General features: G+C 45.2%; 1 protein-coding gene and 3 long non-coding RNA genes across 17 annotated transcripts in view; 1 reads left to right on the top strand and 3 right to left on the bottom strand.

The window, feature by feature from the left end:
- Gm26680 overlaps positions 1 to 6288 on the bottom strand; it is a 151225-nt gene extending 144937 nt beyond the window's left edge. For 4 of the 5 annotated variants that reach the window (XR_003950975.1, XR_003950976.1, XR_003950973.1 and 1 more), the window contains exon 1: positions 5947 to 6122. This is a non-coding gene — a long non-coding RNA (predicted gene, 26680). Of the gene's footprint in view, positions 1 to 5946 lie in introns of all 5 variants that reach the window. The other variant, XR_003950972.1, reaches the window with a different exon arrangement.
- The window catches only part of Gm3629 (predicted gene 3629), a 65174-nt gene continuing 46971 nt past the window's right edge, over positions 6116 to 24318 (top strand). For 2 of the 10 annotated variants that reach the window (NM_001374232.1, NM_001374231.1), the window contains exons 1-2: positions 6116 to 6342; positions 14452 to 14645. In NM_001374232.1, the coding sequence (NP_001361161.1) occupies positions 6334 to 6342; positions 14452 to 14645 (203 nt within the window). In that variant the 5' untranslated portion in view covers positions 6116 to 6333. The other 8 variants (NM_001374235.1, XM_030248173.1, NR_164364.1 and 5 more) reach the window with 8 other exon arrangements.
- The window catches only part of Gm33198, a 38624-nt gene continuing 24215 nt past the window's right edge, over positions 9910 to 24318 (bottom strand). The window contains exon 3 of the long non-coding RNA XR_001781394.2: positions 9910 to 9971. This is a non-coding gene — a long non-coding RNA (predicted gene, 33198). The remainder of the gene's footprint in view (positions 9972 to 24318) is intronic.
- Positions 18984 to 24217, bottom strand: Gm46468. The gene is made up of 2 exons (XR_001781396.1): positions 22153 to 24217; positions 18984 to 20669 (listed from the first exon to the last, which is right to left on the bottom strand). It is a non-coding gene; the product is annotated as a predicted gene, 46468 (long non-coding RNA).

The following is a 24318-nucleotide window of genomic DNA, read 5'->3' as shown; positions in this document are numbered from 1 at the left end:
AAGATGAAGTTTCTGCCATGCCTTCCAGGTCACTCAGTAACTCTGAGCTGCTTTGCACTGAGTTGGGTTGGGCTGGGCCAACGAGAAGCCGACTATTCAGTGAGGAGTGCAGTGGAACCTCAGATGGAGAGAAGATCTCTTCCCAAGTGTTACAGCTCTTGGAACATAACACTCAGATGACAGAGTAGTTCTCGAGCACCTTTAATTCCCTGGATAGGATTTATATACAGTTTTTGGGGTGATTCAGGGTTCGACAGCAGGTACCTCTCATTTGTGGGAAGGCTTGGTGCTGCTCCTACGTGACTGATAGCCACACACCTCTCCTGTGGGGGCTGTGGGGATGGTAACTTTGACAGGAGCCAGAAGGCCAGGAGACATGATGGAACACCTTCCGTCCCATGTAGGTGGAAATCACCATCCATCTAGTCTCTGGGGTTCCAGACCTTTGTTCGACTGGAGACCAGGCTGTCTGTGCACAGCCCACTACCCCACAAAATGGTAACATTTTTATTATTTCCCTCAAATGTTTGTTGGGCCATTTAAAAAGATCTATTGGTATATAACATGTACCCCACACCACAAACCCCTGATTTCTGATTTCTTGAGGTCTACACATGGGTTTTCTTACATAGTTAAAGGGACAGTGTTTGGATGACAGGGTAGAGATTAAGGTGGAGAGTTCCTATCCCCACACTTATTACCTGAAAACCAGCTAAATAAAACTCTTTCTTCCTCTATGCCTCTATTTACAGAGAGGAAACTAGGAAAGGGGACAACATTTGAAATGTAAATAAAGTAAATAATAATAATAATAATAATAATCTCTTTCCTTCAGTTTCCAGCTGATTCTGTGAAGTTTATCTCTCAGAGAAAGTCTATCAATAGCATCCATCTTAGCTTGAGCGCTAGTCTGCTACTATTGTCTTTGTCACTCTATTTTGCTCAAAAGAGAATAGAAGGATAGAGGGTTACAGGATAGTACCCAGCTGGTGTATTGCAAAGGCAACCTACCAGTCAAGCTTTTGGAGCAGTTGAAATTGCCTGCATGAGTCCTGTATTAGTGAGTTTCCTGTGACTGCCAGATGGTGTACCTTGTCAATGTCATTATATTAGTCCTATCACTTAATTTCCTAAAGATTCTAGTAAGCAGAGGTGTGTACCACCAAGGTGTAATAAAGAACGGCAGGCTCTCAATAAGACAAAAAGGCCACCAACAGATTGGAAAAGAATCTTTACCTATCCTAAATCAGACAGGGGACTAATATCCAACATATATAAAGAACTCAAGAAGGTGGACTCCAGAAAATCAAATAACCCCATTAAAAATGGGTCTCAAAACTAAACAAAGAATTCTCACCTGAGGAATACTGAATGGCTAAGAAGCACCTGAAAAAATGTTCAGCATCCTTAATCATCAGGGAAATGCAAATCAAAACAACCCTGAGATTCCACCTCACACCAGTCAGAATGGCTAAGATCAAAAATTCAGGTAACAGCAGATGCTGGCAAGTATGTGGAGAAAGAGGAACAATCCTCCATTGTTGGTAGGATTGCAAGCTTGTACAACCACTCTGGAAATCAGTCTGGTGGTTTCTCAGAAAATTGGAAATAGTATACCGGAGTATCCCGCAATACCTCTCCTGGGCATCTATCCAGAAGATATTCCAACCTATAAGAAGGACACATGCTCCACTATGTTCATAGAAGCCTTATTTATAATAGCCAGAAGCTGGAAAGAACCCAGATGCCCCTCAACAGAGGAATGGATACAGAAAATGTGGTACATTTACACAATGGAGTACTACTCAGGTATTAAAAAGAATGAATTAATGAAATTCCTAGGCAAATGGATGGACCTGGAGGGCATCATCCTGAGTGAGGTAACCCAATCACAAAAGAACTCACATGATATGAACTCATTAATAAGTGGATAATAGTCCAGAAACTTAGAATACCCAAGATATAAGATACAATTTGCAAAACACATGAAAATCAAGAAGATTGAAGACCAAAGTGTGGACACTTTGCTCCTTCTTAGAATTGGGAACAACACACCCATGGAATGAGTTACAGAGACAAAGATTGGAGCTGAGATGAAAGGACGGACCACCTAGAGACATCCCTACCCAGGGATCCATCCCATAATCAGCCTCCAAACGCGGACACCATTGCACACACTAGCAAGATTTTTCTGAAAAGACCCTGATATAGCTGTCCCTTGTGAGGCTATGCCAGGGCCTAGCAAACACAGAAGTGGATGCTCACAGTCAGATATTGGATGGATCACAGGGCCCCCAGTGGAGGAGCTAGAGAAAGTACACAAGGAGCTAAAGAGGTCTGCAACCCTATAGGTGGAACAACAATATGATCTAACCAGTACCTCCCAGAGCTCGTGTGTCTAGCTGTATATGTATCAGAAGATGGCCTAGTTGGCCATCACTGGAAAGAGAGGCCAATAGGTCTTGCAAACTTTATATGCCTCTGTACAGGGGAATGCGAGGGCCAAGAAGTGGGAGTGGGTGGGTAGGGGAGTGGAGGGGGAGGGTATGGGGGACTTTTGGGATAGCACTGGAAATAAAAATGAAGAAAATACCTAATTAAAAAAAAAGAACTGCAAGCTCAGGAAAAGTTAAGTAAACAGCTTGAGGAGCTAGCCAATGAATATCCAGTAGAGATTACAAATGATTTCTGTGTAGGAAGAGAGGTACAGGGGAAGATAGGTGCATGACAGGAGCTGGTTATAGAGACATAGGGCCAGTGCAGGGTGAAACGGTAAGAGAAAGAAAGGAAGATGTTGTGAGGGTTAAACTAGAAGTGGCAGAGGGTGTAGGAAGCAGGGACCTCTGAGGTGACTTCAGGTGAGTGGTAGTGAGTAGACTTTCTTCTATTCTATTCTTTTAATGTGCCGGTGCCCTGGAAGCTACAAGAGACTGTTAAATCCCCCAGAGCTGGGGATAGAGGCAGAACTGAGCTGTCTGATGTGGGTGATGAGAACCAAACTGGGGTATTCTGTAAGATCAGCTCGCACCCTAAATGACTGGGTCATCTAGTTGTTCCAGAGAATCAATTTCCACGTTGAGTTATTGTCAGAAATCAGGTTGTAAAGTGCCAGGGATGCAGTGCTGTTGCCCAGTATCTACAAGGAGGTATTGATTTCTTTCTGAAAGAAAACAAAAAAGGACACAGTAGGACCTGGGGGATAAGGGAAGTACCAATTCAGCCTGGATAAAAGGATGGGCACATGGCTGAGCAGTCATGGATATAATGTTTGCCTTTGCGTTTGGTAAAGGAGGGTTCAGAACAGGGAAGGGCTTCCCTCACTGAAAAAGACAATGCCCTTTGACAAAGGAGGTAAAAACATCCAGCGGAAAAAAGACAGCATTTTTCAAGAAATGGTGCTGGTTCAACTGTCGGTTAGCATGTAGCAGAATGCAAATTGACCCATTCTTTTCTCCTTGTATAAAGCTCAAATCCAGGTGGATCAAGGACCTCCGCATGAAACCAGATACACTGAAATTAATAGAAAAGAAAGTCGGGAAGAGCCTTAAACACATGGGCATACGGGAAATTTTCCTAAATAGAACACCTATAGCTTATGCTCTAAGATCAAGAATTGACAAATGAGACCTCATAAAATTGCAAACCTTCTGTAAGGCAAATGACACTGTCAATAGGACAAAACAGCAACCAAACAGATTGGGTTCAGATCTTTACCAATCCTACGTCCCATAGAGGCCTAATATCCAATATATACTAAGAACTCAGGAAGCTAAACTCCAGAGAAACAAATAACACAATTAAAAAATGGGGCCCAGAGCTAAACAAAGAATTCTCACCTGAGGAATACTGAATGGCTGAGAAGCCCCTGAAAAAGTGTTCAGCATCCTTAATCATCAGAGAAATGCAAAATAAAACAACCCTTAGAGTCTACCTCACACAGGTCAGAATGGCTAAGATAAAAAACTCAGGTCACAGCAGATGCTGGTGAGGATATGGAGAAAGGAACACTCCTCCATTACTGGTGGGATTGCAAACTAGTACAATGACTCTGGAAATCAGTTTGGCTGTTCCTCAGAAAATTGGACATAGTACTACCTGAGGACCCAGCAATACCACTCCTGGTCATAGTCCCAAAATATGCTCCAGCATGTAATAAGGACACATGCTCTTCTATGTTCATAGCAGCCTTATTTATAGTAGACAGAAGCTGGAAAGAACCCAGATGTCCCTCAACAGAGAAATGGATACAGAAAATGTGGTACATTTACACAATGGAGTACTACTCAGTTATTAAAAACATTGACTTCATTAAATTCTTAGGCAAATGGATGGAACTAGAAAATATCATCCTGAGTGAGGTAACCCAATTACAAAAGAACACACATGGTATGTACTCACTGATAAGTGGATATTAGCCCAGAAGCTCGGAATATCTAAGATATAATTCACAGACAACATGAAGCTCAAGAAGGACGATTTAAGTGTGGAACCTTCGGTCCTCCTTAGAAGCAGGAACAAAATCCCCATGGGAGGACAGTCAGAGACAAACTGTGAAGCAGAGACTGAAGGAAATGCCATTCACAGACTGCCCCACCTGGGCATCCATTCCATATACAATCAACAAACCCAGACACTATTGTGGTTGCGAACAAGTGCTTGCTGACAGGAACCTCATATAGCTGTCTCCTGAGAGACTCCTGATAATTGCAGAGGTGGATGCTCTCAGCCAAACACTGGCCTGAGCACAGGGTCTCCAATGGAGGAGCTAGAGAAAGGACCCAAGGAGCTGAATCGGTTTGCAGCTCCACTGGAGGTACAACAATGTGAACCATCCAGTTCCCCCAGAGCTCCCAGGGACTAAATTACCAACCAAAGAGTACACTTGGAGGGACCCATGGTTGCAGCCACATATGTAGCAGGGGATGCCTTTGTCAGACATCAATGGGAAGAAGGCCCTTGGTCTTGTGTAGTCTTGATGTCCCAGTGTAGAGGAATGCCAGGACAGAAAATTGGGAGTAGTCAAGTTGGTGAGCAAGGGGAGAGGGGATGGGATAGGGGGTTTTTGGAGGGGAAATGAGGAAAGTGGATAACATTTGAAATGTAAGTAAAGAAATTATCTAATAAAAAAAAAGAAATTTTTTAACTGGGGAACTCCTCAACCTCACATATCTAAATCTCTAATACTGACAGAAAGGAGTTTCTGCCAAGGTCATGGTTAAAATCAACACTAAAGCACTAAATATGTTCCCAGTTTCTGTCAGCTAGTTTCCAGTGACACTAAGAGCATCTTATAAAGGACTGAACAAAAGTACTATGCACCACTGCACAGAATGTGAGACAATCTCACCAACCATGCTGCCTCACTGGATTATTCAGAAGATTTCTAGGAACACAAACTAATTCTCTTCACTCTCCTTTGACTGTTATTCAGAGACTATGTTTCTCTTCTGTATCTATACTTGTTTTTCATGGAACTTAGTTATTTCTCATCACAAACCAAATCAGTGTCCAATGTCACTTTTCCTTCCCTTTCCCACTTTGTCCATCCCATCATCATCAGGATGTCTATTATTCCTAAGAAGACATAAGATGAGAATCTGAGTGATGACTTCGGATCTGTGGTTGCTGTCAGGATAAGTACTGGTCAGCCAGACAGAAGTTATGGAGGTGTAAGGGAGAGGGGAAAGCCAGGCAGTCTGTGTAAAGCTACGGTTCCATGATAGCAGTCACCTCCATTGTCTAAACCTGTTGTTTGTATGGTATCACCTGAAATCAAGTGTCTCAGTGGAGTAACTGTCTTTTACAAAGTTGGCCTTTGGGCATACCTGTGATACAGTCATGTCTCGTTGATAACTGGGTAGGAGCACCCAGGAGACTGTGGGAGTTACCATTACCTGAGCAAATGGTCATGGGTGGTATGAGGATAAGATCTGAAGATGAACCTACCAGGCAAGTCAGCAAGCACCAATTCTTCATGTTTTCTGCTGTAATTCCTCAGTACTAAAGGTGGGCCAGGAAGGATGGAGGCCTGAAAAGAAGATCTCATAGGCACATGCCTCCGTGTCAGAATTCTGGGAACTGTTGGGCTTCAGTGACTTTACCCTCCTCCAATCCCAACTGAAATAGAAGTTTGAAGTGGGATAGTCAACTGGAAGTGGAGCAGGAGGGGTCAAGCCCATCTGTGGCAGGACCTAGGATGGAGTGGTCACCACCTCTGCCTTCTCCATTTTTGTCTCTTCTCTTCAAGTATGGTTACAACCTCAGCTAACTTGGTTTTGCCAGAAAGAGGAAGCAGAGGGAGAGGCATTCCATGATCATGCCTTATTACCAGTGATGCAGGAGGTTAGTTCCAGCCTATCAATCGCATAGCCTTCCTATTTACAGTTCCCTAGCCTGAAGGCCCAATTCAGTCTGTGTCACTCTGCTGCCCTCACTAAGCCCTGATGCTATCTGGCCATATACAGAGAGGGAAAATGACACCAACAGGGAGCCACAGAGCAAGGAATGGCTCATATAGTATTTACAGAGCCTTGCCCATGCCATGACACAGGTAAAGGCCATGAACAGGGTGCTGCAGTACACCATACTATTGAGCTTCTGTGAGCAGTCACAGCAGGAACAGGAGGTAGTAGGCACCAAAGCAGAGATATTGCTCTACTGTCTCCTGGGCATGTAGCAGGACCACTTCCAGGACCTTCATGCTGCCCTGGAGAAGACAGTTCATCTGCTACCTGAAGGGTATCTTGGGCTCAACAGTTTAGCAAGAGGTAGACAAGTCTTTGACCAGAGGTCACCTCTCTGGTCTCCCTTTTTCTTTGTAGCGTATGGTGAGTTAGCAAGTATCTAGTTAAAGCCACTTCTCCATCTCTATGGCATGGGTGACACCTTACTCATCCTATACATAGGAGGAACTGATGCTTATACAAGAATTCTTACTTCTATTCTGAGGATCCCTGGGAACAATAATAAAACCTTGCCTTCCCTCTTGTGGTCGCCCCTGCTATAGGGTCCTCTGGAGCCATCAGGACCTGGGAGGATCTTCTATCCCTTTGCATCAAAAGGCTGCAACAAGCAAGGCTGGAATTAATGCCAGGAGCTGAAATCCTATATTTTGATTCCCCACTAATCCATTTTAGGATTACTTGGGCCTTTTTATTTTGGGGCTGTTCAAGATTCCTTTTGGCTTTCTTGAGCTCAGTCTCCTAGCTCTTCTAGATTTGCTCTTAACTGTGCATAATGCCTCTTCCAGTTCCTAAGATATTGTGGTTCAAGAAAAAATAACTGAGGAAGTTGTTGTATACCATGGGAAAAACTTAGTGATTGTGGCTGAGTCCCAATTATTCTCTGCAAGTCTTAGGTGCTTTACAAAAGAAAACATGGACTTGGGTTATTAAAGGAACACACCACAACAGCCTCAACTCAAGAATTTCTGCTCTATGAGGCACTGTATTTTTTTTTTTTCTGAAAAATCATCAGATAAATGAAATTACACAAGCAGAATGAATGTCTGGTTAATATTTTATATTAACAAATACACAATAATGGGAAAGGAAAACAATTTTGGGAAATGAGCCAGGTAGCTCTGACATCAACCACCTCATTAAATAGCTGTCAAGACTCAACTGCTCATGAATTAAGCTTAGTGCCCTGGTAGAAACATCCTATGGTGAAAAATCCTTAGCCTAAGCACAAGGTTTTGCTGACTCCCTTTCTTTTGCTTTGCATTCATTTTCTACTTTCTTTTCTGCGTTTTCTTTAACTTATAATTTTTTTTTGCATACCAACTTGATCTGAAACTCATTTTTACATGGAGCTAATTTTTTCTATTACATTCCCCATTTTTTTAGTGGAATCAATCAAACTATTGATTCATGTTGAGGTACAGGATGATGGGGAGCCTGTAAGGCTAATATTTAGGTCACTGTCTTCCCCCTGGCTGTAGGAGAATGAGTAAAGTATGGTGGCTGAATTTTAAGGTTCCCGGAATCCACTGCAGTTAACCTTGACATCCATGGAGGGACATTGAGATGTGTAAAGAAGTGAGACAGAGAAAAATATGCATCTGTTTTAGCCAGATAAAATTTAATACCTAGGAAGTAAGCCATTTAATCAGAAACAAGCAGACAATTTGAGTAGACCTTTCTGTAAATTTCTTTTTATAATTATTTTAAGCGGTATTTGTAAAGGAGCCTGGAGAACAAAATGAGCCCTGTTATGACAATGGGCATCTTTCAAAATCATTTGGTTATCTTGCCAGAGGAAAGGGGTGTTTGTGTGTTTGTTTGTTTGTTTATTTGTTTTTCTGGAAAAGTGGAACTAGTTACACTTGTTTCTCACAGTCCAGTTCTTTGTGACTGGGTGAGCAGACACTGAGATTGGTAGGGTTATCAGACTGAGAATTACCTGTTTGAACTGCCTTTGGCCAGTTGATCCCGTCTAATCCTTGAAAATTCTGTAAGCCATTTTCAAGTGCCATTGTGCGTGTTTCCCAAAGGACAGTCAGGCCCATCATGCTGTGTACCTTGTAACGCTGGTGATAGAAAGGGCTTACAGACCTGGCATGTACTGTGTGATAATTGTTTCACTCACACAAAGTCCTGAGTTTTATCTCACAACCAGAAAATAAAAATGCACAGTCATATTCCATGTGCAGGTGGAGAGCATTCTCAGCAGTCCTGGCTTCCATTCTCCAGACAATCCAGGATTTTCTCCATGCACTATCTGCTGCCATGAGTTGAACATAAATCTTTAGTGAGGGAAATGATTATGTTTTCAGTGAAAACAATCTGGTATTTATGAATAAGTAAGCAGAACCTAAATTTTTATTGTATCAACACTTTCTGGACTATGGAGAGAGCTTAGCAGTAAAGAGTGCCTAGTGCTATTCTCTGAGGCCAGGTTCTTTTCTAGCACCCAAGTAGAAATAGTACACAATATTTAGTAACTCCAGGTCTGGCAATCTGATCCCTCTTCTGACCTTCATGGATATCCCACATAGGAAACAAACATACATCCACACAGACAAACACATAAACAAGGCTCTGTGTCATGGCGAGAGCCCTGAAGGTGGAGGAAGATGTAAGTTCCCTCTGGTCTGTGGATATTTGTTTGTTGTCATTTATTGGATTTATATGACATTTTACTACACCTGCCTTATGGGTTTTATCTTTATTTGTGTATGTGTGTGCATGGTTATTTTTGTTGTTGCCCATGAATGTATTTGGAGGCCAGAATTTAATCTTGGGTGCTCTTTATCATGACCATTGATCTTTTTTTTTAAATAAATGCTTTCATTTAGATTTTCTAACTGTGAATACTATGGATTCCATTAGGACACTTTCATGTAGGTTTATGGTGTGCTTGTGTTACACTCACCTTTTGGTACACTCTCATGCATTTCCCAGGCCTGCTCATCCCCTTTCCACCCCAAACTAATTCTTCTAATTTGATCTCTTTTTAAAAATTTAATGTGAAAATGAATTTCATGAAGTCTGAGCGCAGGAGTGAAACAGGGATTATTTACCTGAAAATGGCACATTAAGAATGTTTATACACCGAAGACAATTCTATCCCTGTCCTAATCTTTAACAGAGATGTAGGGTTTCCTCATCACCCAGCATGCTAAGATGCTGACGGAACTTGACTTGTGCATGCTTGGCACATTTTCATGGCTGTGAGTACCTAAAATATCACTAGTTTTAGCTTTCTGTGTCATACCTAAGAAGAATCTGTCCCCTTTCCTAGCACAAATGCCAAAGTCTTTGAAATGGAACAGAATCTGGGTACAATTTAAAGGCTCCCTGTCGACCTTATACTTAATGCTTCATTGGGGATTTGGCTGCACTGATGAATCTGCCTTTAGTTTTAGCATCAATAGCTGCTTGGCTGGACTTTTTGGTCCTGGAGTTCATAAGCCTTCTGCTTTGGTGTGGAAATTCTGGAGTTGCTTGAGACCATTCTGATCATCACCCCTAGAAGAGAGAGAAGCCTTGCATATTACCAGGTTTATTCTGGCCAAAATGGAGAAGAGTATATTTCTCTTGTGCTATTTTGAAAAGACAGTTGACTATCTCTGATGCTTATTTTCTGGATGGAAAGACTTCCTATGCAATAGGTCTGCAGTGTCAAAGATATATAGGTTAAAATACTCATAGATGTTTTTTGTTTCACCACTCAACCAAGGCATACTATGCTTCTCTCTCTCCCCTCTCTCCTCTGCCCTCTCCCTTCTCTCCTCCCCACTCTCCCTTCTCCCCTCTCCCCCCTTCCTCTTCTCTCTCCCTCTCTCTCCTGATGGAGCCTAAACCTTGATGGCCTGATTTCTCCTATTCAGAGAGAAAAACAAAAGATTCCTTGGAGATTCATGTGGAGAAAAGGGATTTTCTGGGACTTCCTGCCATTCTCTCTGTGAGGGAGTGAAATTAAGTTAATTAGCTAAATTTGGATACATATTAGTTTATTTAGCATTATTCTGGCTAAGTCTTGAGCCTAAAGAAGATACTTGCTAGCATAGTAAGTTTCTTGGTTTTCTTTGGTGCTAGCTTTGGAATATATTCCAGTGTTAGTGAATATAGTCATAATTTAAATTTTAGCCCAAAAAGTATTTGGGGAATTGGGTGTGGTGCTGCACACCTGTATTCACAACAACTAGGTGAAGAAGGAGGGCCCAGATTGGGGAGCCAGCATAAGCTACATATTGAGACTCTGTATCAAGAGAAAGAGTAGAAAAAAATGGGGGCTGGAATGTAGATCTGGGACAGAGCATATGTCAGTGCAAGGCTTGCCCTAGCATCACTAAAGTAAACAAGTGAGGAGAATCAAAGTGTTTTGCTGTTGAGAATGAGCCATTGGAAGATATTTAGCAAAGCAGTCCTTAATGGTGGGTGGGAGTGGTTAGCAGATAGGTAGTTACAATTCTCACTCAGTTTAAAAATGTGGGAGGATTTACAAAATATCTTAAGTGGAGAGAGGCTTGACTATACTTCATTGCCTAAAATTGGTTTTTATTTTCAAATGGTTCTATACCTGTTGGCATTAGCTGATGGCAGTATACCAGTTAATAGTCCAGAATTAATGGACACTTAGAAAGAGAAGTGTTTCGAAGCAAAAAGGCCACAATACAAGCTAGAGGTTGTACAGTTCCCCTTTCTGCCTGGATGGTGAGTCTTTGGCCTTGTGGGCTAGGACCACAGAAGTTCCTGTAATCGACAGCACTGTTGCTCACGGATTGTTTTGTTATCAGCGTAACAACTAAGAAAATTGACCCAGGGCAAACTTTTTGAATGTTAAGTTCTGACTACGGAACACATAGTGATTGCGGAATCGGTTCCATATTGCTGCCAGGGCAGCCTTCCAGTCTGTGCTAGTGCCATCTGTAGTCCTTTGCTTCTGGACTGATCAGGAACATGAGCCCTGCACCATGGCTTCTCAAGTACCCACTCATGGTTTTCAAGATATGACACATAACTCTTAAGTTCTATCACAATTGAAGGTAAAACCTTAGAACATGGGATTAGACACTTTAAGTGTCTCATGATTCTGCTTGTGAGCAATTGATTAGTTCAGAATAACTGTAAGTAGTAATAGAGTGTTCATAAAGATTTAATCAGCTTTGGCTCATGTCTCTTGTACTTTGGGGGTGGTGGTATGGCACCTTATTAAGTAGAAAACTGACTGGAGAGGTCAGCTTTACTCCTTTCTATTTAACCCTGACTGTAGCATCTATAGACTGTATGGCCAAGACTCTTTCTTGCTTTTGTTTGTTTGTTTGAAACAAGAATTTGCTGTGTAGCTCTTGCGGGCCTGTTACAATGTAGCCCAGACTGGCTTCCAGCTCTTGGCAGCACTCATACCTTAAACTCCAACATGCAAGCTTTCAACAAGATTATTGATATGTTCTACATAGAAGTTTCATTGTATAGCCCAGGCTGGCCTCACATTTCAAAGGTCTGCTGGCCTCTGCCTCTGGAATTCTGTAACCAAAGTTGTGCACTACAATGGCTCACCAATGAAGATCTCAAAGTAACAGTAATAAAAGGGATTTCATGAGCAGCAGGGGAGAAATTATTTGAAAATCTAAAACACTAAAGAAAGTCAAGGAACTTTTTATAAACCAAATGAGACAATATGCCATGTATTTGAAATTGTAGTAGCCATATTGAGAAATAGAGTTTGATGCTGGAGACCTGCCATAAATGCTAAGTCAGATTGGGCCTGAGGTGTGCTAGGGGACTCCCTCAAAACAAAGAAACAAACTGAACAAAGAAAAGACAAGTGGATGTCCCTTAGGTCAGAGAACCATTGTGAACACTTTTAACTAGGAGAAGCAGTTAGTAGGTCAGAAACTATTTTAAATTGGGGATTCCTTGAAAGTTTCTCAGAAGCAATGGGCTTCCACCAGGCTTTTCCCCTGAGCTGCCTTTAGTGGGAAATGAGGCAGCTTTCCTTTCTTTGCCTACACAGTATTTCCACCCATCCTGGGTTTCCTCTACAGCTGCAGATGCTGTTGAGTTGCAGTCATTTACTTAGCAGGAACCAGCTTAGACTGGCTTTGCTTTTCAAAGCTACAGGCCTTAGGAGCTGGCTACTGAATTCTGTGTTGATCAGAGCAGCCTGCAAGGCTATGTTTTTATAAGTAACAGATGCCTGCACTTTGAGAAATTAATTGCCTGGCTCCTGGATGTGAAGGTGTGCAATGTGTCTTTAAGCAATCAGCATCCTTTCAAAGAGTAAGAAATAAAACCCGTCCTCTTCCCCAAATAGGCATGGGCCTTAGACCACCTTTCACTTCAGTCACCCTTGACTGGATTCTGGGAAATGTTGCTATATAAAACCTGAAAGTTTAATGTGTAGGTTGAAATACAGGATAGGTGCCAAAGTGACCTTTCACTATATAGAGTGTGGGGAAGAGAACATTAGAATCATAATCACATTTTGGTCCCAGCTTGTGCCCTCTGTCTTCTTTACATTAAAAGGAAAAGTCTGAACTGTGTTAGGCCTTTTACTAGGGGTCTTTGTCTTGACTTGTCTGTGACCAAATAGTCAGACTAAGACAAAGGTCACTAAAAGGACATTATTTTGGTTTTGGCCGTGTATAGGCTTTCTGTACTCTAGGCACTGATCTGGATCTCCGACCAAGGCCATTTGATGCTATTGTTTCTTAGAAAGTTCTCGGCAGTGTGTACTAGTAGTTACAGAATTTCATATTATAGGGCCAGAAGGACTTTTGAAGTCCATTTCACCCCGTGTTTTCCCTCGCTAAAGGGAATAACTGACACACAAGAGAGGCTGTCTCTGTGCTAAAAGGATTGCTCTACTGAGAACCCCCCCACCAAGTCGGTAGAGAATTCACCATTGGAAAATCACTAACAGCACTGTGAAGGTTTCTAAGGTGGGCAGCAGGAAGCCTGTCCTTTTCCTACCCTCTCCCTCAGCCCCTCTTCCCCCACCTGTGTAGGATTTTGAGGTCGAATGTGCATTGTGCACTGCTGCTGCAAGGTAGCTCTTCCCTGTGGCTGTGCTGAAGCAGCTGGCCAGGGAAGCCTGGGAGCTGAGGCTCCAGCCTGTGGATTCTCTTTCCTCAGACTTTAGTCTGTACCAGGGAGTGGTGTTCTCTCCTGTGGGTGTGTGTATATATATTCTTTACTTTATATTTTGTTCACGTAGTTCGGTGCATTCTTCCAGGCATTCTGGATGGGCGCTTTAGAATCACTCTTTCTGAACCAAAAGCTCTCAGAGCAGAGCTGAACCTCCCAGAAAATGCTCTTCTCTACCAAATCGCCAGATGGGGGTGGGCCCGAAGCTAAACAGCACTGTAGAGGTGGCATAATGGACCAGAACCCCCAGGCAGAGGTGGGAGGTAAGTTCCTAGCAGTGGTGCTGATTGAGGGTCAGTAAGACCCAGTTCTTCTCCTGTGCAGAGGGAACTTTTACTTAGCTGGAATTGAACCTCGTGGTCCGAGTATGTGAAGGGATTCAGGGTCCAGAGTGCACCCCAGAACATAGGAGATAGCTCTATGTCCCCATTTCCCTCAGGAGCCTTCTCCTCACTCCTGCTGCCTAGAACAAGGGGAGGAGAATCTCCACTGCCTGACCTGCTGCTTCATGCCCCTCCCTATCTCTACTCTCCATTCCCTCTGAGCCCTCCAGACCCTAGGAGGAGTAAGAGGGAGGTCCTTCGAGGCTTATCTCGATTTCCATCCTCTCATTCCGGTGCTGGTCATATCCTGGGTCAGCAACCACAGAACATCCCAAGGCTGGGTGCTCAGGTGTGAAGTGTGCAGAGGACCAAAGAGATATAGGCAGGGGCGACTTGTGATCCAGAGTCCCGGGTCCAGGTTGCTGCATGGAGGGGATAAGGGAAGATGGTGCTAGCCAGGTGCAGGGCTCAGACTTTCGGGCAGAGCCCAGCAGCTGACTACAGCCCCTCGGGGCGCTGCTGTGTCCCTGCAGGAATCAGAGAGGATGCCTGGACCAGAAGCCAGCACCACCCTCAGGGCTTCACTGGAGGAGCTGTCACTGGGGCCAGTGCGGTTTCCCCTACTTCTGCAGGACCAGAAGAGGATTCGTCCAACAGTGAATCAGAGCAGGAGGGGCCCCAGAAGCTGGTCCATAAAGTGTCCACCTCTGGACAGATGGGGACCAAGGTAAGGCTCGGCCGGGCACCTGTGAGAGGGCTGTGGGCAGAGTGAAAGCTCTGGGAGATCCCTGCAACTGGTATTGGGGAATGGGCGCGGGGGCGTGGCCTGGATGGGGCGTGGCCTCACGCAGGGGACAGGAAGGTGCTCTAGGGATTCCTGAGGTTGGTTGAAGACATATCTAGGGTGTGTTCTGGAACACTTGTCTAGCCATCATAGCAAGCGTCTTGGAGCACGGTTAAAGCCTGGTGGCGAGTTCCCACCTAGGAAACTTAAAGGGAGTTTGATTGTTCACCCATGAGCTGCATGCTATGGAAGCCCTGCTGGAAGCTGTATTCTGCCAGCCGCTATGCTTTCCCACCCACAGCAAGCTGAGCAGCTTGAGCCTCTCAGTCAGTTTCTCTGGTGTGCTGTGCCCACAGGCTGCCCAGGCTTCTGTTTTGAAGGTTCCTTCAAAGTGCAGGGCTCAGACATCCATGGTGGTTCATCACAAGTTAATTTCTTTAGGGTATTTCAGGGTGTGGTAGTGCTTTTGTGGCAATTTTGTGCTGATTAGTCTCAAAGTTGAGCTTTCCTTCAATAATGAAGGCAGAGGCTACTGGATGATAAGGGACTTAGATATTCTAACGTTCTTCTTAGTTTAGAAGTCTTCAACACCTAGGCTGTTGTTACTGGAGGAGTTAAAGCAAGATTTTGAGGAGGGAAATGATTAAATTAGTGGATGCTCCCTCTAGTAACAGATTTGCCAAAGCAATTCATCTACAGTCATTTCATGACAATTAGCTGCCTAAGGCTTATGGGAGTCTTACATGGAAACAGTTTGGATTAGTGTTTGTTTGAGCATATGTTGGCATCTAAAATGCAGTAGATGTATATGTAGGACCCCAAGAAGGAGCCCTCCCACTCAAGTCTTGGGATGTGGGGTCACCCAAAGAAACACAAGGGACCTTCTTGTTGCAAAAGCACAAGGCAGCTTTAATGGCGGAGCTCTGGGTCGATACGTATCTCACACAGGAGACAGAGGAATAGACCCCGAGACTCAAAAACTGGGGTTTTTATAGGGTAGGGTTTAGGGGCTAGGCAGAATTGACGAGGTTACACACGATTGGCCCCATTCAAACATCAGCAACATGATTATGAGTCAGCAGAGTAGTATGTGCAGGCCGGGGCATATAAGAATTCTAAAGCCGGGGGCTTATCTGAGTAGACAACGCATCTGGTTAATGTTTCAGCTTTTGACTATGCTGTCTATAGAAAGGGGGCCAGCAGGAGGCGCCGGGCTGCCAGAGGGTCAATGAGTCAGCCAAGATAGTCAGAACCAGTTCCTGCATTCCTTCCCTTATCTTTATGACCCGGTGACCTAGCTTCAAGATGGACTCGGGCATGCACGGGCTTGTTTTCTTTGCAGTCTCAGTCCCAGACGTTTTTAGTTTAAACCTTTTATTTGTTTAATTTCCTTTCATTTCCCTCTTCTTCTGTTTAGACTAATTCTAATCATAGAATTTTAGAGATTGGTGTCCCCTAACTCTTTATCTACCTGAACTATAGGTTGATATTGCCTTTGAAGAACCATGAGTTTTACTGTACCAATTCTACTCTGGATGAAAGCCATTCCTCTATTTATTATACAAGGGCCGAAAACTAAAGCTAAGCATATCATAAGGACTGGTCCGGCTACAGCAGAAATCAAAGAAATTATCCAAGATGGTTGTGACTCAAACCACCCCCCGTTGAGCATCCCGTTCCTGTTTCCTTCGCTTTAATCTTTCTCTCAGTTTCTGCATAAAATCTCTAAGTATTCCTGTATGATCTGCATAGAAGCAGCACTCTTCTTTAAGGGCAGCACACAGTCCTCCTTCCTTTAGGAACAACAAATCAAGGCCTCTCCTGTTCTGCAAAACTTCCTCAGACAGGGAAGTCGAAGATTTTTCTAAAGGGTCAATGGACTTCTCTATTGCTGCTAGGTCTTCATTGACAGCATCCCTCAAAGACTGAATTCCTTGTCTTCCTTCTATCAAAGCTGACACTCCCGTCCCCACTCCTACTGCCATACCTATTCCCATGAATACAGCCAGGGTTAAAGTAATTGGTTCTTTTTGACCGCCGGCCAGCATAGCTTTCTTCTAAACTGGATGCAGGGTGATAATATACGCGGGGTAACAGCTGGATCATGACACAAAAATCATGAGATGAATTAAAAACCTTAGTTGATACACAGGGAGTAAGTCCTGTATTGCAAGTCCACCAGCCAACCAGGGAGGGTACAAGATAGTAATTAGCTTCTGTCCTGGACACTGATTGAATTTGTCCGCATAGGTGTTTGTGGGTGGAAGGTGGGGTGCCTATACAGAGACCTGGACTCCTCCCGGATACTTCAGTCAGGGTCAGTTTTTGTCCTGTTCCCCAAGAGCAGGAAGTATGGCTATTGGTTCTGTTGAAATCTCCATTGAAGGCAATTCCTTCATAATAAGGAGGACCGGAGGACAGGCATAGCCAGCAGTCCTCAGTAGCGCTTGGTTCAGTTCTATTAAGGGCATAAAAGGCTCCTCTCACTAGGTTAAACATCCTCTGTCTTGTTGAAGGGATTGTGGAGGTAATAGTTAGAGGTACTTGAAGAGTGGGAGGTTGGGTGAGAGCGACCATATTAAGGGGGTCCGCAATCACCGGAGTAGGCTGAGTAATGGTATAGGTAAGGGGTGTGGACTTGGTTGGGGGGGCCTAAAGGATTGTAGGGGGTCTCTATTTTAATCTGTTAGTGAACAATAATCCCTCATCATATCTTTCCTTGTAAATCCTAAGACCCCAGGTATACCCTTTTGTCCATCCCAGAGCTCTTTTCCCTGGTTCAGTGAAGGTGGCACGGAGCAGATGGCACCAGTCAGTACACTCGTCTAGGTGAAATCCTCCAGGTACGTAAGACACTAGGGAATAATTGGCTGTTACTCTAATATAGTCGCAGCTCGAGGAGGGCTTCCAGCGGGCTGTACCTGAAGTCTTGTAAACCCAGCTCTTGCAAAAGAAGTCAGTCTTACCTCAACATGTTGGATTGAGGGACTGACTTTGGTGGGGCCTGGGGCAGACATAGAAGGGATGGGTTTGAAGCATGCTTCTATTCCTTTGGTTAGAGCAACCACCCCATGGGTCTCTCGAATGTTTTTCTACGTACGGAGGGGGTTTAAAAGGTGCCCTCTTAATGTCAGAGTACCCCTAAAGGTCCCATCCAGGAGGGGCTCCTATAGCAAACTTAAAGATGTCAGGGCAAAGATTAGGCCACCAAGTCCACAGGGGGTGTACCTCGGCGATTGTCCATACAGCCCTACCCCCCTCATTGAATACCTCCCACGTTTGTTGAACAGGACTGTAGGGGTTGAAGTCCTTTGGGATCGCTCCTACGAAGCAGGCGCAACTTAAGAGGGTTAGTAGTCTTCTCCAAAGTCCACTCATCATGGCTGACTCCAGGGGGTGCTCTCTTGACATGGGACACGTGGATCCAAGTGGGGATTGCTTCCACTTTGACCGAGGTGGGCGTTGTCAGAAGGGGCCAAGAAGGGCCCCTTCCACCTCTGCTCTAGGTTCCCTGCTCGCTGTTTCCTCACCAGGACTGCGTCTCCTACTTCAAACTGGTGCGGCACCTGTGTCACCAGCAACATAGGTTTCTTTTAGCTGTTCCCAGACCTCTTTTCTTACTATTTCGAGAGCTTTTAATTGAGCCAAAAGAGTAGAAGAAGGAGAGAAAGACACATTCAGGTGATTCTTATCCCCTACGGTCATAAAAATGGGCGGGGGCGCCCCATACATTAATTCAAAAGGGGTTAAGCCAAGGGGTCCAGGGGTATTTCAAAACCTGAACAAGAAATAAGGGAGAACAGCTGTCCAATCACTTCCGCCGGTCTCCAAGGCTATTTTAGTTAGAGTCTCTTTTAGCGTCCTATTCATCCTTTCTACCTGTCCTGAACTCTGGGGTCTGTATGCACAATGTAATTTCCAATTAGTCCCCAGTTGTCTGGCCAATCCCTGACTTACCTGGGAGACAAAGGCAGGTCTGTTGTCTGTCCCCATTACCTTAGGTATCCCAAAGCGGAGAAGGATTTCTTCAAGTATCTTCTTGACCACTACAATAGCTCTTTCCTTCTTGGTGGGGAACCCCTTGACCCATCCTGAGAAGGTGTCTATGAAAACTAAGAGATATTTATTTCCATACTTAGCCGGTTTCACCTCAGTGAAGTCGGGTTTCCCAGTAGGCTCTAGGCCTGTCTCGTCACAGTCGTTTTCCTTCCTGGAGCCTGCTAGACCCGGCGTTGGTAAGTGCACAAGCATGGCAGTTTTTTACTATCTCTTCTACAATTCTTTTTAATCCAGGAATGTAATAGGGGGACTTACTAACCAATTTTATTAATTTTTTAGTTCCTAAATGAGTCAGATGGTGTATGTTATCTAAGTAATCTCGCCCCTCTTCATCTGTGAGGGTTCTTTTAGTTATTTCCTCGTTGGCGGGCTGTTGGGTTCTTGCCACCAGAGTCATTGGCCCTTGGGCTGCTTTTTTGGCTTCTTGGTCTGCCATTTGGTTTCCCTTTTCAGCAGGCCCCGTTCCCTTCTGGTGTCCTGGGCAATGGATAATTGCCACTCTATGGAACAGATGGACAGCTTCTAATAAGCTGAGAATTTCTTCTTTATTTTTGATATCCTTGCCGGCAGACGTTAGCAGTCCATGGTGTTGGTATATTGCTTTGTGAACATGGGCCGTGGCAAAAGCATACCGGCTGACGGTATAGACATTAAGAGTCCTTCCTTCTGCCAGCCTTAAGGCTTGAATTAGTGAGATAAGTTCTGCTTTTTGAGCTGATGTACCCTCCGGCAGGCTGCTGGCCCATATGACAGACTTTCCACTAATCCACTAATGCTGCCCCAGCCCTCCGCTTACCTTCTACCATGAAGCTGCTTCCATCAGTGAACCAGGTCATCTCCCCTGGCCAATGTTGGTCTGTGAAGTCTGGCCAGATTCCAGTCTCTTCTGCCAGTATTTCCTCACACTTATGTGCAGGGGCCTCGTCAACCCCAGGTAGTAAAGTAGCAGGGTTGAGATTGGCTGGGGGTGCAAAACTTACTTGCTCTGTCAGCAATAGGCTCTGGTAGTGCGTCATTCTGGCGTTAGTCATCCAGCGGTCCAGTGGTTACCTGACAATGCTCTCAAGAGAGTGCGGGGCCATTATGGTAACATTCTGGCCCATAGTCAGTTTGTAAGCATCTCTTACTAGCACAGCCGTGGCTGCTATCACTTGCAGGCAGGAGGGCCATCCGCTGGCCACAGGGTCCAGCTTCTTTGATAAGTAGGCTACTGGGTGCTTCCATGGCCCCAAAAGCTGGGTAAGGACTCCCCTTGCCACCCCATTTCTTTCATCAATGTATAAGGTAAAAGGCTTGCTCACATCTGGCAGGGCCAATGCTGGAGCCTGCAGTAGCGCCTTTTTGAGAGTTTGAAAGACTAGCTGATGTTCTCTGGTCCAGATGAACTCTCCTTTTTCTTTGGTTAATGGGTACAATGGGGCTGCCAGAGTGGCAAATTTGGGAATCCAGAGTCTATAAAACCTAGCAGTCCCCAGGAACTCTCTTACCTGGCTAGCAGTGGTTGGGGCCAGGATCTGCATAACGGCTTGTTTTCTGGCTTCTGTGAGCCACTGTTGTCCATCTCTCAGAACATATCCTAAGTAGGTCACTTCTGTCCGGCATAACTGAGCCTTTTTAGCAGAGACCCGATACCCCAGCTAACCTAGCTCGACCAGGAGGTTTTGAGTCCCAGTTTCACAGTCCTCACATGTTTCTGCAGCTAGTAGGAGGTCATCTACATACTGCAGAAGAGTCACCTGTGGGTTACTGGCTCGGAAGGGGGCAAGGTCTCGGTGTAGTGCTTCATCCAACAAGGTGGGCGAGTTCTTGAATCCCTGAGGCAACCTCGTCCATGTGAGCTGTCCAGCTTGTCCACTCTCAGAATCTCGCCATTCAAAAGCGAACAAAGGCTGGCTGTTGGGATGTAACCTCAAACAGAAGAAAGCGTCTTTGAGATCTAGGACTGTGTACCACGTCCAACCAGGTGACAAGGTGCTGAGGAGGTTATAAGGATTTGGCACCATGGGGTGTATGTCTTGAACCCTCTTGTTGACTTCTCTAAGATCCTGAACTGGATCACAGGTCACAGGTCCCTAGTTTTTTTTTTTACAGGAAGTAGAGGAGTGTTCCAAGGGGATTTGCATGGGACCAAAATCCCTTGTTGGAGCAGTTTGTTGATTTGGGGGCGTATACCCTCTTGAGCTTCTTTGCTCATGGAATATTGTCAGACCCCTATAGGGGTGGCCCCGGACTTAAGTTCAATCACCACAGGAGGAACCTGTTTTGCCATGCCCATTCCTCCTGTCTCTGCCCACACCTTAGGGTATCGATTCAACCAGTCCTTTAATCCCTCAGGGGGCTTCACTTTACTTTGGTAGAGTCGATATTCTTTTCCTAGTTGTAAAGTTAGCTCTAGAGTCTGGGGTGCTTTCATTCCCCAGGATACCTCTGGTCGATGAGAGGTAAAAGTTATTTGTGCTTTTAACTTGGTTAGTTAGTCTCTCCCCAATAAGGGCATAGGACACTCTGGAATGACTAGAAACGAATGAGTTACTTGTTTTTGCCCTATGTCTACTATTCAGGATGTGGTCCATGGATACGATTTTTGTCCCATGGTCCCGATCACCAAGGTTTTTTCGTTTTTCTTCACTTTTCCTAGTGGTGTCTTGAGTACTGAAAATTCTGCCCCAGTGTCGACTAGAAAGTCCACAGGGGTCCCCTCAACTTCTAAAGTTACCCTAGGCTTGGGGAGGGGGGTCGAGCCCTGTTTCTCCGAGTCTTCATCTTCTCCAAGAGAAAGCACCTTCACCTCTTGCTTCTTTTTCAGACAGTCACACATCCAGTGGCCCATTTCCTTGCAATATGCGCATTGCTTCCTCTCCAGGTGCTGTCTGCCTTCTCTGGGTCTCCTTGGTCCCTGGTATCTTCTGTCTCCCAGGTTCCCTAACTGTCTACCTCTTCTCCCTTTATCTCTTTCTCTTACTGTGGCCAGTATCCTAGTCAAAACCTTTTCCTGTCTCCTGTCTCTCCTATCCTCATCCTCTTTTCTCTCTTTCTTTTCTCTCTCTAAGTTTTCATCTTCTGTTTCTCTCTTATGATACACTTTCTCTGCTGCTCTAACTACATCCCTTATGGTATAATCCTGCAAGCCCTCAATTCGCTGTAACTTCTTTCTAATGTGGGGAACCGACTGGCCAATGAAGGCCATAATCACAGGCCCTTTGACCCTCTGATGTGGGATCAAATAGGATATATCTTCTGTAAGCCTCCATGAGCCTTTCGAGGAAGACTGAGGGGTGCTCAGTTGCTCACTGCATAACCTCTCCTACCTTGGCCAGATTCATGGGCCGCCAAGTAGCACCTCTGATACCCACCTCTAGGGCCCGGTGATAATTGGACAGTCGTTCCCTACCTTGTGCTGTATTGTAATCCCATCGGGGCTGGGTTAGCGGGAATCCTTCAACTATCTTGGCTGGAGGTTGGACAGGCTGCCCAACCTCATCTCGGATGTTTTTCTGAGCCTCGAGGAAAATCCTTTCTCTCTCCTCTGTGGTGAATAAGGTCTACAGAAGCTGTTGGCAGTCATCCCAGGTCGGCTGGTGCAAATACATTAGTGATTCGACCAACCCTATGAGTCCTGCGGGGTTCTCTGAAAAAGGAAGGTGATTAGCTTTCCAATTATAGAGATCAGAAGAGGAAAAAGGCCAATACTGTAAGGGCTGCAGACTATCCAGATCAGCAGGGGGAGCCCCAATAGCCCTGAGTGGAAGTGCCACGGTTGAATCAGCAGGCCCCTCAGGGGTGACTCCTCGCCAGCTCCTTGTTCCTGTGGAGGGACCCTCTCCTCCTGCCCAGGCCTGAGGCAGAGGTCCCGAGGAAGCTGAAGGTTGGAGCTGGGGAGCATACGGTGGGGGTTAAGGGGTGTCGGGCCACTCAGGGGGTTCTTCAATCTCTGGATAGATCTTGAGGAGTTTCATCACTGGTGTGCTGTGTTCATCATCTCCCCCGAGCGGTGGTTTTGGTTTCTCTTTCTCAGCATTTTCTCAGATGGCTAGGATCTTGGTGCCAGGGCAGAGAGGTGGGAGGAATGGGTGAACCCACGGGGGTGGGTAGCATGCCAAGTCCTCCCATACTGTCATGTATGGGTGCTGTTCTGGATGCGACCCTGGCCCTTCCTGAAAAACAATGGCCTTCATAGCCCTTATGGTGGGTAAGTAAAATGTTCCGGTGGCCAACCTACTCCAAAAACAGGCCATTCCGAGGAGCAGAAAGTCATCCATGGCTTTTTCTTCACTATTACTGACAAATTTCGTCCTCTAGCCCTAACGTCCGTCCAATGGTCCTTATTCAAAGATAAAGGAGTAGACACGGTCTGTCCCATAGTGAAGAATAAGAATAAATACAACACAATGACAGAGACAGAACACACTAAGACATCTAAACAAACTTGTCCACATCTGGACTTATACAACAAGCCACACGCTACCTCTGACAGAGTGGGATTCCGCATCCACTCCTTCTCTGGCAGGAAGAACACTCTCTCTCCTTTACTCTGCCAGGCAACAGCCAGATCCTCCTGACTGTTCCTTACCCTGGGCACTCCCTCCAGGGTCTCCCTTGGAACGTCTTCCAGGGGTGCAGCCTACAGGCCTTAGGGCATCCCCCACCGCAGCCTGTGGGTCCTTACAGTCCTCAATGGCAGCTGCCAGAACACCAGACTCCGAAAAACAAGGCACAGACTCAGTGGCCGCACAAACATACCACACACATACAAAACGTAACTCCAAGTGGTATTTCAAGTCCTTGGGGACCCCTCAAATCCCGGACGAGCCCGCAAATGTAAGATGCCCCCCCAAGAAGGAGCCCCCACTCAAGTCTCAGGATGCAGCGTCACCCAAAAAAACATGAGAGACCTTGTTGCAAAAGCATGAGGCAGCTTTGATGGTGGGGCTCCAGGTCAATACGTATCTCACTCAGGAGACAGAGGAATCGACCCTGAGACTCAAAAAGTCAGGGTTTTTATAGGGTAGGGGTTAGGGGCTAGGAAGAATTGGCGCGATTACACGTGATTGCCCCATTCAAACATCAACAACATGATTATGAGTCAGCAGAGTAGTACGTGCAGGCCAGGGCATATAAGAATTCTAAAGCCGGGGGCTTATCTGAGTCGTCAATGCATCTGGTTAATGTTTCAGCTTTTAACTATGCTGTCTATAGAAAGGGGGGCGATCAGGAGGCGCCGGGCTGCCAGAGGGTCAATGAGTCAGCCAAGATAGTCAGAACCAGTTCCTGCATTCCTTCCCTTATCTTTATGACCGGGTGACCTAGCTTCAAGATGGACTCGGGCATGCCCGGGCTTGTTTTCTTTGCAGTCTCAGTCCCAGACGTTTTTAGTTTAAACCTTTTATTTGTTTAATTTCCTTTCATTTCCCTCTTCTTCTGTTTAGACTAATTCTAATCATAGAATTTTAGAGATTGGTGTCCCCTAACTCTTTATCTACCTGAACTATAGGTTGATATTGCCTTTGAAGAACCATGAGTTTTACTGTATCAATTCTACTCTGGATGAAAGCCATTC

The sequence above is a fragment of the Mus musculus genome, chromosome 14 (assembly GCF_000001635.26).
Source record: "Mus musculus strain C57BL/6J chromosome 14, GRCm38.p6 C57BL/6J".
NCBI lineage: Eukaryota > Metazoa > Chordata > Mammalia > Rodentia > Muridae > Mus > Mus musculus.
Note: the sequence above shows the minus strand (reverse complement) of the source record. Positions and strands in the feature narration are given on the sequence as shown.